The sequence below is a fragment of the Kogia breviceps genome, chromosome 5, assembly GCF_026419965.1.
Source record: "Kogia breviceps isolate mKogBre1 chromosome 5, mKogBre1 haplotype 1, whole genome shotgun sequence".
NCBI lineage: Eukaryota > Metazoa > Chordata > Mammalia > Artiodactyla > Physeteridae > Kogia > Kogia breviceps.
This window is the reverse complement of record NC_081314.1, coordinates 147,986,089-148,001,776: the sequence shown is the minus strand read 5'-3', so window position 1 is coordinate 148,001,776 and position 15,688 is coordinate 147,986,089. Positions and strand designations below refer to the sequence as shown.

The 15,688-nt window shown below is 59.3% G+C and overlaps 1 protein-coding gene across 2 annotated transcripts in view; it reads right to left on the bottom strand.

Moving 5' to 3' along the window:
• Window positions 1–4,233: 4,233 nt before the first annotated feature.
• PFKL (phosphofructokinase, liver type) overlaps window positions 4,234–15,688 on the bottom strand; it is a 31,038-nt gene continuing 19,583 nt past the window's right edge. For both annotated transcript variants that reach the window (XM_059064782.2, XM_067035223.1), the window contains exons 13-22: window positions 14,509–14,655; window positions 14,068–14,138; window positions 13,509–13,596; window positions 12,705–12,857; window positions 7,046–7,210; window positions 6,524–6,585; window positions 6,227–6,338; window positions 5,508–5,607; window positions 5,316–5,421; window positions 4,234–4,830 (exon numbers count right to left, since the gene is read on the bottom strand). In XM_059064782.2, the coding sequence (XP_058920765.1) occupies window positions 4,683–4,830; window positions 5,316–5,421; window positions 5,508–5,607; window positions 6,227–6,338; window positions 6,524–6,585; window positions 7,046–7,210; window positions 12,705–12,857; window positions 13,509–13,596; window positions 14,068–14,138; window positions 14,509–14,655 (1,152 nt within the window). In that variant the 3' untranslated portion in view covers window positions 4,234–4,682. The remainder of the gene's footprint in view (window positions 4,831–5,315; window positions 5,422–5,507; window positions 5,608–6,226; window positions 6,339–6,523; window positions 6,586–7,045; window positions 7,211–12,704; window positions 12,858–13,508; window positions 13,597–14,067; window positions 14,139–14,508; window positions 14,656–15,688) is intronic.

Here is a 15,688-nt window from a genome sequence, read left to right as displayed (position 1 = left end):
AAGCTGCACCCGGGGTGCCACCGTCTTACGCTGGCCTCGTGGGAGGCCCCGGGGACGGCGGTGGTTCCCTTAGGGCCCCCCTGTAGTTCCCAGGGCAGGGGGTGAGGTCCGGCCGCGGGAAGCGAGGACTCGCCACGCGGGGCCATCTAGGATAGGACGCGTGGCGCGGCCTGTGCACGTGCCTTCTCTCGTGTTGACGGGACGTTGGATGTTCTCAGTAAAGCCCCACCCCGGCTAGAACAAGCTGGGTGTGCTTACGTTACGTGAACACCCTCCCTGTCCCCGCCCGCGAGGCACGGCTCGCACCCGCTTCCCCTGGCCCACGATCTGGTACGCCTGAGTCGGGGACCCTCGACTCGGACCCCGGTCGGGGTGAGCTGCTCGCCTCAGCCCCTTGACTCTTCAGCTCCCCCCGCGTCCCACCTTCGCTGCCCCCCTAGTCAGAGCCTCCTGTCAGCTCGCTGGCTGCCACTCCCAGCCCCCTGCTCCCTCGGTGCCGTCCGAAGCCCTCAAGCTGGACCGAGGACAAAGCGCGCCCACCCCTGGCCTGGATCCGGGCCGCTGGCCTTTATGGGTGCGTCACGGTCCCAGCTCTGAACTCCGCCCCAGGTAACCCGGAAGGTGGGGCTTCGGAGCAAAGCAGGTGCTGGCATCACAGCCTGTGTGTTTGTCCCGTTGGCCCCCGTTGAAGGAGGAGGGGGCTGAGAGCCAAGAGGACACATGGCTCGTCTGAAGCGCTGCCCAGTGCGGCCAGAGGTGGGCCAGGCGCGCTGCGTGCGCCCCGCGGAGCTGCTGCCCCGGAACGAGGGTGGTCACCCGGCGTCTCGGACCCCACCACTGGGTCACCGCGCCAGCAGCCCGTGCTGCACACAGCGTCCGACACTCGGGGCGGGACAGGCCGAGGTCTGGGTCCTGACCTGACGTGGGGCGCTGGGCCAGGCCGCAGCGCAGCCAGAGCCAGGAGGTGGCCGGTGTCCCCCCCGCCAGAGCCTCGCACGTGGAGGCGACACCCTGTCTCCCGGCCGCGGGTGGGTGGGGGCCCCGAGCGCCCCCCGTTCGCTGAGCTGCAGACCCTTCTCCCTCAGCCCCCTCCCCCCACCCCCCAGCGGGGCAGGAGGTGAGCTCCGAGTTCTGGGGAAGACCCAGCCGGGGTGCCCTCGAACCGTGCTGACTGGGGGCACCTTTCAGGAGGAGCGGGAGTGGAGAGGAGCCTTCCGGGGGCCGCTTACCCACCTTGTCCCCGAGCCCAGGGCTGCCGTTTGCAGGAGGACACCGGGGCTTTTCCCTCTGAGGGTCACCCTCCGGGGAGCGTTTGTGGGACCTCTGTCCCCTGAGGGGCTGTGGGATGCCCACGGGGCCTCCGTCAAACCAGTGGGGAAATTAGACAAGAAACTAGGGGTCCTGGCAGCCGGCATCCCCTGAGGACAGCGGTTCTTCAGGGCGCTGTGAATGGACACGGGCTCTGGTGTCTTCCCGGGGAGGCTGCGGTTCCGAGGGGCCCCGCCAGGGCGAGGGAACGTCTGGGGATGCCGAGCAGGATGCCACCGTGGCGAGCCCGGGTCTCCTCGGGCCGAGGAGGAGCGCTGGCCCAGCTAGGGGTGGGTGCGAACGGTGGCCTGGCTGGGGGAGGCCAGCAGTGCCGCCAGTATGAGCCGTGCCTGCCCTGCGCTCGTGCAGCCGCTCAGCCGGCCGGGACGGCGTGGGCACGCGGGCCCCCGAGCTTGCTCCGTGCCCTGCTGTCGCCGAGCTGAGTGTCTTCATCCCTGTCCAACGCGGGGCCTGGCTCTTGCAGGGCTGTCACTTTCTGCTATTTCTACGTAAAGGGCAAAGCTGCCCGTCACAGCATCACGTGAGGGAGGTGGGTGGGCCACAGCTCGCCTGAGGAGCCCGACACGTGCCCTGCCCCCTGTGCGGGGACTGGTGAGCAGGGCAGGGTTGGAAGAGACAAACCTATGAACCTTAGCCAGGCCAGGGGTGTAGCGTCTGCGTAAACCCCTCCTCAAGACGTCAACAAGTAGGCAAGCCAGTACGGCGTCACCGTACCGTCCCCACATGCCCAATGGGCAGGACTGCCGACCGGTGAGCCCCGACAGGGGAGCATCCCCGACGGGTGAGCAGCCCGACTCGACCATCAGACTGAGACAAACACACGGCATGTGGCCTTGATGTCCCCTGGCCGGACTGTCCAGGGTCTGGGACAGTGTCCGAGGGCCTCCCCCTCCCCCCAGCATTTAGGCCCTCAGGGGAGGCCCCCCCCCCAGTCCTGTCGTGAGCGCACCTGCGCAGGAGCCTCTGGGGTGGTCCTCGATGCTCTCCAGCACCTGCCGAGCCCTGCCGCCGGCAGAATTACAGAGAAGAGCTCCAGTTGAACCCGCTGCACAAGCGTCTACTTTGGTGGACGTTCTCAAAGTTCCATCACCTCCGCAAGACTGACTCGTGGGCTGTGCTCCCTGGAAAGCTCGCAGGAATAGCAGTGTCTGCCAGGGCCTAAAATTAGTCTTCACATAGTGAGACAGAATGCAAGAACGCTGAGACAGAAAAACTATGTGTGGCCACCTGCGTCGCAGGGCCTGCCTGGCATCCTCCCCGGTGGGCACCAGGCTCAGGGAGGGGGCCATGGCTTCGGGGGAGCTGCCCTCCAGGACCGTCCTGGGCCTTGGGGGTGCTGTTAGGGTTGAGAGGGGCTCAGGGTTCAAGCCCTCCCCACCCTGCTCAGTCGGGTGGCCCTAGACCAGTGGGGCTGAGGTGGGGGGGGTTTGCAGGAATCGTGGGGATCCGGCTGCTTCCCAAGGCAGGTGGGTCATCACCCCTGCTCTCCAGACCAGATGGCCGCCTGCCCAGCACCCCAGCGCGCAGCAGACCCCACCGGCCCCTCCCAGGACCCTGTCCCGGCCTCAGGAAGTCCGAGAGTGATGCCCGGTTCCTGGCTCACCCCGTTCCTGGGCCTGCAGCACCTTCCTTCCCCAGCCATGTCCCCTGAAACGCGCCCTTGGCCTCGCACCCCACCCGCATCCTGTTCCGAGAAGCTGCTGCACACAGGCTTTCCTGCAGTTGAGGTCCAGTCTTGTTGTCTGTGGTGGGGGCAGGATTCCGAGGTGGCCCCAGGCCCCAGACCCCTGGTGTGTACACCCTACCAGATCCTCACCCCCAAATGGGGGGCCAGCCCGTGAACGTGATGGATATACGGCCGCATATGGCCAAGGTGAAGGGGTTGCACAGCTGTAGTTAAGGCCCCTAATCAGGTGACTGAGTTAACAGAAGGGAGTGTCCTGGTGGGCCTGCCCTAATCCGATGACCTTGGTGCCCCACCTCAGCCCCTCCAGGCGTCCCTGGATCAGGGATGAGGAGGCCGTGGGCCTTACCCCCCTGAGCGCAGACTAGGAACAGCAGACGCCCTCCTACTGCCGCTGGAATTCCACCAACAGGCAGCCTGGAAGGGCCAAGGTCCAGGCGAGACCAAACCCGGCCAAATGGGGAGCCCCATCTTGCTTGGGGAGCCCAGGTGCTGGCTGAGAGGAGGAAGCGGGGCGACAGGGAGGGAGGAGCAGGGAAGGGACTGGGCCCGGACCCCTCGGCCCTTCTGCAGCTGCTGCAGCCTCTGCCTGGGCCTCCCAGCTGCCGGACAGGCGGCCGGTGGCGCCGCGGACGTCCTTCCAGCCTGGCAGGCAGCCTCCTGTGTGCCCCGGCGCGCGTGCAGCCCTGGACAAAGGGCCCAGGTGACTGCAGTGGGAACGCACGTGGACGGGCAGCCTGCGCAGGGGTGACGGGGACCTGCCAAGCACAGACCACGAGGTCGACATCCAGCTCGTCCTCCTGAGGACCCTGGTGCCGGCGCCACACTGCGGAGCGAGGGCCACCTGCCCTCGGCCACCTGCCCCGGGATCCTTGGCTCTGCTTCTGAGACCCCACGCTGACTCAGGGGGAACGTTCCGGGTCAGACTTGGGGCCTAAGAACCAGGCTCAGAAGTCCTACCAAGAGGGGGGCAGACTAGGCCTGTCACCCCTCAGGACGGGGTTGTGGGGCCCAGGTCACGCCGCAGGATGGGGGCGCTCAGCTCATCACATGGACAGGGGCTGCCGGTCCTGGGATGAGGGTGCGGCACCAGAGGGCCCGTGTTCCTGAGCCCGGGCTCAGCCCAGAGCCCAGAGGAGGCCCCCAGACCCGTGTGTGCAGGTGGGGGGCTACCAACCACCAGCCCGCCCACCCTCCCTAGAAGGTTCCAGAGACCCTGCTTTCCAGAGACTGACAGCACCCCACAGTCGGGGTGATTTTATTTCTAAAAAAGGTGACAAGCGCTGCTCAGCCCCTGCGGCCAGTGCACACAGGGGGAGGGGCACATCCCCACCCTCCGGCACGGAGACCCAGGCTGCTGCGCCCCCAGGGCTGGTGAGGGCGCAGGGCCGGCTCCGGGCCACATGGGGACCGAGGCAGAGGGGCGGCGGTGTCCCCGCGCGGACGCCCCCACACACCCCTGCGCCGGAAGGGGGGCGCCCAGGGTGCTGTGTCCTGGGGGAGAGCCGAGCGGACAGCAGGCTGGAACTGGGGCCGTGAGAGTCCCGGAGCCAGGGTGCACCCCCCGCCCGCCTGCCCGCAGGCTCCAGGAGGCAGCAGCCCAGGCTCCAGGGTGGGGGCGGCGGGGAGGTGAGGCGGGCGCAGGCGGGGGCGGGGCAGGGACGCGGCTTCAGAAGCCAGTTTCGATGCTGAGGGTGCGGCGGGTGACGTGCTCCAGCTCCCCGGACACGTAGTCGGCCATGCTGATGCGGTAGTGAGCCAGCATCTTCAGCATGAGCCGCAGGTTCAGCCACCACTGCTCCAGGGGCATGCGGTGCCTGCGGCGGGGCCGAGACGCGGTCAGGGGCGGGGGCGGGGGCGGGGTCTGGGCCAGTGGGCGGGGCAGGCGGTGCCTGAAGCGGGGCCGGACACGGTCAGGGGCGGGGCGGGGCGGGGCGGGGCGGGGTCAGAGGGCGGGGCCGGCGGGGTGGGTCAGCTCCGGGGCCGCCGCCCCAACCTGGGCCCCGCACGCCCCCTCGGGACACCTGGACCTCGGGACCCGGGACATGTGGAGGCTAGCTCCGGCCACTGCGCTTCAGAGGTGCCGGGGCCCGTCCCCAGCAGGGGTCGGCAGGCCGCGAGCGCCCGCAGACCCGACCATGGCTGACCCCACCACGGCTGACCCCACCGTCACTCTCTGCCCCGTGGGGAGGAACAGGGACCCGGGGTCAGCCCCGGGCGTGGGGACCGGGCGGCCCTGTGGGATCAGGGGTCCAGGCAGGTCTGGGGCCGGCCATCCACCCCTCTCTTCGGAGGGACTCACTCAAAGTCGGTGTCCTTCTTGAGCTCGGTGACGGGGCTGAAGGCCACCGCCTTCTTCTGCAGGCCGATCACACAAGCCGAGTCGGGGGCGTTGGCGAAGACCCGCCCTGTGGACACAGGCACGTGCTGGCAGCCCCACACCCAGGGCCCTCGGCGGGGACAGGTCGCACTAGCCACCACCTCCCTCACGCACCCTTGCGGTAGACTGCCCGCAGCTTCTCCGACATCCAGAGTATGGCCTTCACCCCCAGCTTGGTGCCGTAGTTCCGGTCGAAGGGGGTGGGAGCCCCGCCCTGGAAACACAGTGGGTGAGGCCAGGTTCTGGCCCTCAGGGAAGTGCTGGGCCTCAGGCAGCCAAGCCCTGGCCCGAGCCCAGCCGTGGCCTCAGGTGAGCCCTACCGGGCTGACACCCCGTCCCCTCGACCTGCAGCACTCCGGCCCCTTTCTCCATCCCACCTCTAAAAACCCCTAAAAGCCACCTCCAGAGGCTGGGCAGTGGGCTGCCTACTCATTGACTGGGGGGCCTCCGTGGGCCCCTGCATCCGACAGGCAGGTCCCACCACCAGTGAGCATAGACCCCCGGGAGAGGGGAGCCCTAGGGGTGCACACGGCCCCCAGTCTGCTTGGAACCCACAACGCGGGCTTCCTGCAGGGCCTCCGGGGGCCAGGAGGGGAGGGGGCTTGTCAGGGTGGAGGTGGCTCCCGGCCCCGGCTCTCCCTCAGACCGAGGACACGAGCCTTGCTCAGGGGTGTGGGAACTAAGGGGCACCTACGGCCAGGTGCCCCGCGAGGAGGGGCACAGAGAGGGGTCCTCATCCTGCCACGGCCTCCTGGGACCCGTCGGCCCAGGCACAGCTGGGGGCCGGGCCAGGGAGCAGCCCTCCGCGGAGCCCGCGCGCCCCCACCCCATACCTGTTGCAGGTGGCCCAGGACGTTAGTACGGCAGTCGAAAACGCCCTTCCCCTCGGAGGAGTACAGGTTGTACAGAAACTCCGTGGTGTAGTATTCGTGGCACTTCTCGTTTCTGGGAGGAAGACGGGGTGGGAGCGGCAGGGAGGCCTGAGCCTCGCCTGGATGCTGAGCCCCTCCGGGCCGGGCCACGGGCTCTCAGGAAAGCCCCACCCCACCCACTCCTTCCTAAGCCCCCCAGCCCTGCCCCACCCAGCTGCAGCCCCTGCTGGACCCTGCGGGCTCGCCCGGCAGCCTCACCGGAGCACCAGGCCCCTCTGGATGTCCGTCTTCATCTTCTCGGTCATGTGCTCCACGTTGGCCTGTGGGGCGAAGACCTGGGTTGAGCGGAGTCGGAGTCGGGGGCAGCAGCCAGCACTGCACACCCCTTCCCGCAGCCTGAGGCTGTCTGGGAGGGGCTATTCCAGACTAGCCAACAGGTGGGGCTGAGAAGACCCAGATCAGCCTGGTGGTGGGGGGGGGGGGGATGCGGGGGGGGGGCCGGGGGATGGGACGGGGACCCGGCTGCGGTTGCTGATCCCTCCCACCGTGAAGCCGGGGGTGGGGGGGCCGCCACGGAGGCCACAGGGCAGCAGGGGCACTGCCCGGGACCAGGGAAGGGGTGCAGAGGGTCACGGGCTGTGTCCCCTTGAAGGCAGCGAGCCCCCAGCCTGCTGGGCCGCGGCTGCCTGGCAGGGCCCTGTCCCTCTGCAGACTTGCTCCACTGTGTCTCAGGAGGGGACGCTTCAGCCTGGCCGGGAGAAAGGTACGGGCTCGGCTCACCTTTAAGTCCTGGATGTTGAAGGGGTCCTCGAAGACGTAGGCGGCGTCGGCCCCCACGGCGATGCCGGTCACGGTGGCCAGGTAGCCACAGTAGCCCCCCATGGTCTCCACGATGAACACGCGGCGCTTGGTCCCCGAGGCCGACTGCTTGATGCGGTCACAGCTCTGAGGGCCAGGGTGCGGGTCAGAGCCCTCCCCTCGGACCGCGGGGACCCACGACGCTGCAGGGACCCCGTCTCTCTCCCAATGCGACTGAAGGTCAGGAGCGGCTGGGACAGCCCTTGCCCCATGTGCCCAGGGCACTGGCAGCCCTCACCACACGCCCTCCACGCAGCCACACGGAATTGGGTCCTCCGTCCGGGCGTTTGTGCCCCCAGGACAAGGTGGGTGTCACTAGCATCTAGTGGGTAGGGGCCAGGGACGCTCTAGGAGGCTCTCCCTGACCTTGGGCCAGGGACATACTGGGCCGTAATCTCATCTGCCAACGGGGGAAGACACTCTGCCATGGCAGGGTCTTCGTAAACGGGCCCTGACGACACGTGAAGTAAGTGCTCTGCAGACGCTAATGATAACGCGACAAGTGATGACAATCCTAACTGAACGGTTCAATGAAATTCAAGCATTAAATAAAGAATTGAGGAAAGAAATAAAACAGATGTAGTGTCTGAACTATGAGGACAAAACCCAGATAACAGATGAAGAGCAAAGTGGAAGAAACGGCTGCAATGTTTGGCAAAGGGTCGATAGCCTACATATGTAAAGAACGTTTACAAATAAAAAAGAAAACGTGCCCAGAGAAAAACAGGCAAATGGTGGAAAAAGATAATTTCAAAAAAACCACTGACAAATGGGCAGTAAACATATAGAAAAATATTCAACCAGAAATCAGAGCTGCAAATTAAAACCGAACCCTGTCCTCCCTCATCTGGTGAGGGGCAGGGGCACCAGAAGGTTCAGAGGAGCCATGGGCGACCCACAGCCAGTTCAGATGGGAGGTAAGTTCAAAGAAAACCCCTGAGGATCATGGGACTCTGGGTCAGGAGATGGGGGAGGGATGGGACCTCCTTTAGCCTCTTGCTTCACTTGTATTTTCTCCTCCATCTAAAAACACGCAGCTAAGAAAGCTGGAGTAGCAATTCTCATATCAGACAAAATAGACTTTAAAATAAAAACTATTACAAGAGACAAAGAAGGACACTACATAATGATCAAGGGATCGATCCATGAAGAAGATATAACAATTGTAAACATTTATGCACCCAACATAGGAGCACCTCAATACATAAGGCAAATACTAAGAGCCATAAAAGGGGAAATTGACAGTAACACAATAATAGTAGGGGACTTTAACAGCTCACTTTCACCAATGGACAGATCATCCAAAATGAAAATAAATAAGGAAACACAAGCTTTAAATGATACATTATACAAGATGGATTTACTTGATATTTATAGGACATTCCATCCAAAAACAACAGAATACACATTTTTCTCAAGTGCCCATGGAACATTCTCCAGGATAGATCATATCTTGGGTCACAAATCTAGCCTTGGCAAATTTAAGAAAATTGAAATCGTATCAAGTATCTTTTCTGACCACAACGCTATGAGACTAGATATCAATTACAGGAAAAGATCTGTAAAAAATACAAACACATGGAGGCTAAACAATACACTACTTAATAACGAAGTGATCACTGAAGAAATCAAAGAGGAAATCAAAAAGTACTTAGAAACAAATGACAATGGAGACACGACGACCCAAAACCTATGGGATACAGCAAAAGCAGTTCTAAGAGGGAAGTTTATAGCGATACAATCATACCTTAAGAAACAGGAAGCATCTCGAATAAACAACCTAACTTTGCACCTAAAGCAATTAGAGAAGGAAGAACAAAAAAACCCCAAATTTAGCAGAAGGAAAGAAATCATAAAGATCAGATCAGAAATAAATGAAAAAGAAATGAAGGAAACAATAGCAAAGATCAATAAAAGTAAAAGCTGGTTCTTTGAGAAGATAAATAAAATTGATAAACCATTAGCCAGACTCATCAAGAAAAAAAGGGAGAAGACTCAAATCAGTAGAATTAGAAATGAAAAAGGAGAAGTAACAACTGACACTGCAGAAATACAAAAGATTATTAGAGATTACTACAAGCAACTCTATGCCAATAAAATGGACAACCTGGAGGAAATGGAAAATTCTTAGAAATGCACAACCTGCCAAGACTGAACCAGGAAGAAATAGAAACTATGAACAGACCAATCACAAGCACTGAAATTGAAACTGTGATTAAAAATCTTCCAACAAACAAAAGCCCAGGACCAGATGGCTTCACAGGCGAATTCCATCAAACATTTAGAGAAGAGCTAACACCTATCCTTCTCAAACTCTTCCAAAAGATAGCAGAGGGAGGAACACTCCCAAACTCATTCTATGAGGCCACCACCACCCTGATACCAAAACCAGACAGAGACCTCACAAAGAAAGAAAACTGCAGGCCAATATCACTGATGAACATAGATGCAAAAATCCTCAACAAAATACTAGCAAACAGAATCCAACAGCACATTAAAAGGATCATACACCATGATCAAGTGGGGTTTATCCCAGGAATGCAAGGATTCTTCAATATATGCAAATCAATCAGCGTGATAAACCATATCAAAAAACTGAAGGAGAAAAACCATATGACCATCTCAATAGATGCAGAGAAAGCTTTTGACAAAATTCAACACCCATTTATGATAAAAACCCTGCAGAAAGTAGGCATAGAGGGAACTTTCCTCAACATAATAAAGGCCATATCTGACAAACCCACAGCCAGCATTGTTCTCAATGGTGAAAAACTGAAACCATTTCCACTAAGATCAGGAACAAGACAAGGTTGCCCACTCTCACCACTCTTATTCAACATAGTTTTGGAAGTTCTAGTCACAGCAATCAGAGAAAATAAAGAAATAAAAGGAATCCAAATAGGAAAAGAAGAAGTAAAGCTGTCACTGTTTGCAGATGACATGATACTATACATAGAGAATACTAAGGATGCTACCAGAAAACTACTAGAGCTAATCAATGAATTTGGTAAAGTAGCAGGATACAAAATTAATGCACAGAAATCTCTGGCATTCCTATACACTAATGATGAAAAATCTGAGAGTGAAATTAAGAAAACACTCCCATTTACCATTGCAACAAAAAGAATAAAATATCTAGGAATAAACCTACCTAAGGAGACAAAAGACTTGTATGCAGAAAACTATAAGACACTGATGAAAGAAATTAAAGATGATACAAATAGGTGGAGAAATATACCATGTTCTTGGATTGGAAGAATCAATATTGTGAAAATGACTCTATTACCCAAAGCAATCTACAGATTCAGTGCAATCCCTATCAAATTACCACTGGCATTTTTTACAGAACTAGAACAAAAAATTTCACAATTTGTATGGAAACACAAAAGACCCCGAGTAGCCAAAGCAATCTTGAGAACGAAAAATGGAGCTGGAGGAATCAGGCTCCCTGACTTCAGACTCTACTACAAGGCCACAGTAATCAAGACAGTACGGTACTGGCACAAAAACAGAAATATAGATCAATGGAACAGGATAGAAAGCCCAGAGATAAACCCACACACATATGGTCACCTTGTCTTTGATAAAGGAGGGAAGGATATACAGTGGAGAAAAGACAGCCTCTTCAATAAGTGGTGCTGGGAAAACTGGACAGCTACCTGTAGAAGTATGAAATTAGAACACTCCCTAACACCACACACAAAAATAAACTCAAAATGGGTTAAAGACCTAAATGTAAGGCCAGACACTATCAAACTCTTAGAGGAAAACATAGGCAGAACACTCTATGACATAAACCACAGCAAGATCCTTTTTGACCCATCTCCTAGAGAAATGGAAATAAAACCAAAAATAAACAAATGGGACCTAATGAAACTTAAAAGCTTTTGCACAGCAAAGGAAACCATAAACAAGACCAAAAGACAACCCTCAGAATGGGAGAAAATATTTGCAAATGAAGCAACTGACAAAGGATTAATATCCAAAATTTATAAGCAACTCATGCAGCTCAATAACAAAAAAACAAACAACCCAATCCAAAAATGGGCAGAAGACCTAAATAGACATTTCTCCAAAGAAGATATACAGATTGCCAACAAACACATGAAAGAATGCTCAACATCATTAATCATTAGAGAAATGCAAATCAAAACTACAATGAGGTATCACCTCACACCGGGCAGATTGGCCATCATCAAAAACTCTAGAAACAATAAATGCTGGAGAGGGTGTGGAGAAAAGGGAACCCTCTTGCACTGCTGGTGGGAATGTAAATTGATACAGCCACTATGGAGAACAGTATGGAGGTTCCTTAAAAAACTACAAATAGAACTACCATACGACACAGCAATCCCACTACTAGGCATATACCCTGAGAAAACCATAATTCAAAAAGAGTCATGTACCAAAATGTTCATTGCAGCTCTATTTACAATAGCCAGGACATGGAAGCAACCTAAATGTCCATCAACAGATGAATGGATAAAGAAGATGTGGCACATATATACAATGGAATATTACTCAGCCATAAAAAGAAATGAAACTGAGTTATTTGTAATGAGGTGGATAGACTTGGAGTCTGTCATACAGAGTGAAGTAAGTCAGAAGGAGAAAAACAAATACCATATGCTAACACATATATATGGAATCTAAGAAAAAAAAATGTCATGAAGAGATTAGTGGTAGGACGGGAATAAAACACAGACCTACTAGAGCATGGGCTTGAGGATATGGGGAGGGGGAAGGGTAAGCGGTGACGATGTGAGAGAGTGGCAGGGACATATATACACTACCAAACGTAAATTAGATAGCTAGTGGGAAGCTGCCGCATAGCACAGGGAGTTCACCTCTGTGCTTTGTGACCACCTAGAGGGGTGGGATAGGGAGGGTGGGAGGGAGGGTGACGCAAGAGGGAAGAGATATGGGAACATATGTATATGTATAACTGATTCAGTTTGTTGTAAAGGAAAAACTAACACACTATTGTAAAACAGTTATACTCAAAGATGTTAAAATAAGTAAATAAATAAATAAAAATAAAAATAAAAACACACAGCACTTGATTGAGCAACACGCCCCCTTCCAGCTTCAGACCCCCCAAAACGGAGGTGCTGAACCCCTGGGAAAGCTGGGCTCACGTGGGGTCACAGTCGAAGGTGGGGAAGGTCTAGAGGGTGGGGACAGTGGGGGGGCTGCCCCCAGAGAGCCCCTGGTGGCGCCAGCCTGCTGGGGCCCCTCCAGGAACCGGGCTCCCACCTCCCCCCACCAACGTCCCAGCCGGAGCCCTGGGTTCCCCCCAGAGCCACGTGTGACTGCTTCACCAGACAGAACCGTGGCCCGGTGTCCACACCAGTACAGCAGCTCAGTCAGGTCAGCGGCAGCCTCGACCGCCGTCATCCTCACACCCTGGTGACCCCAGAGTCACAACCTCCCTGCCATCCTTGAGACCTCGGGGGCAGCCGGGTCCTGCCCCCTCCCCGTGCAGGCCACCGGCCTCGGCGGGGGCCCCGCACGCCATCCCACCCCTCGGCAGCCCCTCTGGGCGCTCTCCCCTCCCGGGCGCCCCGTCCGCACGCCCCACCTCCATGGCGGCGTTGACGGCGGTGTCGGAGCCCAGGCTGAAGTCGGTGCCCGGCACGTTGTTGCTGATGGTGGCGGGAATGACACACATGACGATGCACAGCTCCTCGTAGCGCTCGCGGGCCTCCACCAGCTGCAGCACCCCCTCGTAGGCCTGCAGGAGTCGGGGGGCTCAAGGCCGGCCCGGGGAGGCCGCGCCGCCGGACGGGGCCGGAGCAGGGGCCCCTGGGTCCTGCTCCCGGCTGTGTGCCCGGCGATGGGCGTCTGGGCCCACCCGCCACATCCCAGGACGGAGACCAGGCGGGCCCCACCCAGGAGCTCTGCAGCCGCCTTCACTGGGGAAATTGGACTCCAAGGAGGACAGGAAGGAGGCCCGCCCACCCTGCCTTGACCCCAGCCCACTCCCTGCAGTCTGCGGGGGCTTGGGCTCCTTCAGGAAAGGGCACGAGTGGGTATCTGTCATTGACGGGGGCTGACCAAGCCCCAGCGTCACGCCGACGTGCCCCCCACTACCCAGGACTCCGCCGAGAGATGCTCTGGACCACCACCTCAGCAGCGGGAGGCTGAGGCCACTCGACCCTCCTGCCTGGGCTGTCCCACCCCCACCGTCCCTCCCCCGCGGTCACAGCCGCCCCTCCCCTCCCCCTCTCCTCACCAGCCCCGCCGCACTCACCCTGGTGGCCCCATCAGTCCGGCTGGCTCAAGGTAACCTCCCGCACATGGGGCTTCCGGAAGGGCCACCTCGGCGGCCCACCCCCCGGCGTCTCCTCCACCCCCGCTTGCTCCCCTGCAGCTGCCCCCTCACCTCGAAGCCTCCAATGACCAGCAGGGCGTGGATGTTGTGAGTACGGATGTTTTCCACAATCTTCTCCAGGTAGCCCTTGGGCAGCGTCCTGCAGTGGGAGACAAATCGGATGGACGCGCTGCATCTGTACGGAACGCCAGGCCGGAAGGACCCGCGCCCGCGCCGCGCCTCCCCCCGGAGAAGGCAGGCCTGGGGCGTGGCGGTGGCATCCCCCATTAGAGGTGGAAGCAAAGGTGAGGCTCCTGGGGGCGGCGGGGCCCACCGGCGGCCTGGCACCCATTCAGTGCCCTTGCTGGGCACTGGCCACTGCCCTCCCGACCACCTGGCTGTGAGCCTCACTGCCTGCCCGAGGGGATCCCTTCTGTAGGTGTGGAGCCTTCCGAGCAGCCTTCCTCTACCCAGGTGACTTCAAGTGAGCTCTCGGCCAGGAAGCCCCAGGCAGGAGGGCCTGTGCCCCGCTCTGGACAGGCCAGCAGCCAGAGGAGACCTCGCCCAGGGCCCCAGGGCTGGTTTCCCGTGCATCCCACCCCCTGCTGCCCTCGGTAGCCAGGGGCTTTACCTCTTGGTCCCCAGCATGGAGCCCCCACGTCCCAGCCAGCCAGCCACGTCATGCCAGCCCACTTCTTGCACCTGCAGGGGGGAGGCACGGCTTCAGGGGGGCAGGCCAGGGCCGCTGGCCCACCCCTCCTCAGGTGATGGAGCTGTCCTCGGGGAGTGCACGTCCTCGGGGGAGGGGGGACAGAGGGCGTGCCTGGCACTGACCGTCGTACCACAGGTCAGAGCGGGGTCTCGGGGCCTGGGCCGGGCTAAAGTGGACTCAGCTGCTCCCCCTTCACCCCAAGGAGAGGACCTCCCCTTGCCCTCATACCCACACCGCGAGCCCCTTGGTCCCTGTTTGCTCGTAAGCAAGCCGGGGACACATCATCCACTGACCAAAGACACACAGGCCCCCCACCACAGGCCCGGTCCCCCGCCCGGTCTCAGGCACGGCTACGCCTACCTGCCCCTTGGCCAAGCCTTCAAAGCCGTCGTGCACGACATACACCGTGTGGCCCTGCGAGATGCCGGTACGCACCGCCGAGCGCACGGCCGCGTTCATGCCGGCCGCTGGGGCCCCCACGTTCAGGATGGCCAGGGAGAAGCTGGTCTTCAGAGAAGGTGGGGAGACAAAAGCATGAGCACAGGGTCGGGGCGGGGGACTGCCGACGCCGACAGAAGTCAGCAGAGAGCCGCTTCCGGAGAAGAGGCCTCAGTCCTCGTGGCGGCCTGGACACGCTCCAGAGATGGGACTCCCCCAAGCATGACAAAGACCTGTCCTCCTGACACCACAAGGCTCTGCCCAGACCACATGAGCTACGGCGCAGGCCCCGCTCACTACCGCACAGTCCTCGGCCAAAGGTCGGAGCGGGACTCGCGCCTCTGTCGGCCAAGCGCGGCTCGCGGGGGCAGCAGTGGCTCAGGCCAGAGTCAGCGCCTGCCTGGAGGCCCTGGGCAACCACCCCACGCTCAGGGCTCGGGGCAGCAGCACCCCAGAAAGTCCCTGGCGAGCAGCACGGGTGCGTGGAGGGAAGGGGGCCACCGCAGCCACGGTAAGAGAGTGCAGAGGACCAGGCGATGCTCTTTTAATCCTAGGGTTGCTGGAACCTGATGGAACCAACACTCCATCACCTCAACCCGGAATCAACGTAAGACATTGCTGTCGGGCGCTTTCACACCCGCTTCCCTCGCCGCTCCCGAGACCCTGCGCCCGCGGGGCACGCGGCACAGCTCGCTAGGACGGCCACGTTGCCAGAACTCCGCAGCCGCGCGTGGCCACCCGCTCTGCTCTGCGCGTGGGCAGCCCGGCTCTAGTGGGTCCCGGTGATAGCAGCCTGACACGCCCGAGGTGGCCACGCCCCAGGCGGTCTGGAAGGGGATGTGGGGGCCACCCTGCCTTGCCAGAAGCCGCTGCCCACCCCTGACCAGCTCCCGGGATAAATGGGGGGCCAGGACCCCACCGTCCAAGACTGTCTTGGTGGGACCCTTTCCTTGTCCTCGTGGTTTCAGAAACGAAGCCGGCTGTCATTTTTATTTTGAGGAGAGTCCATTTCCTGAGGGTTTTCGCTATTTTGGAACGTGTCATAACACCGTATCCCTCGTCTCCTGAGTTAAACCTCCTCTCCTGACTTAAATTCCTCTAG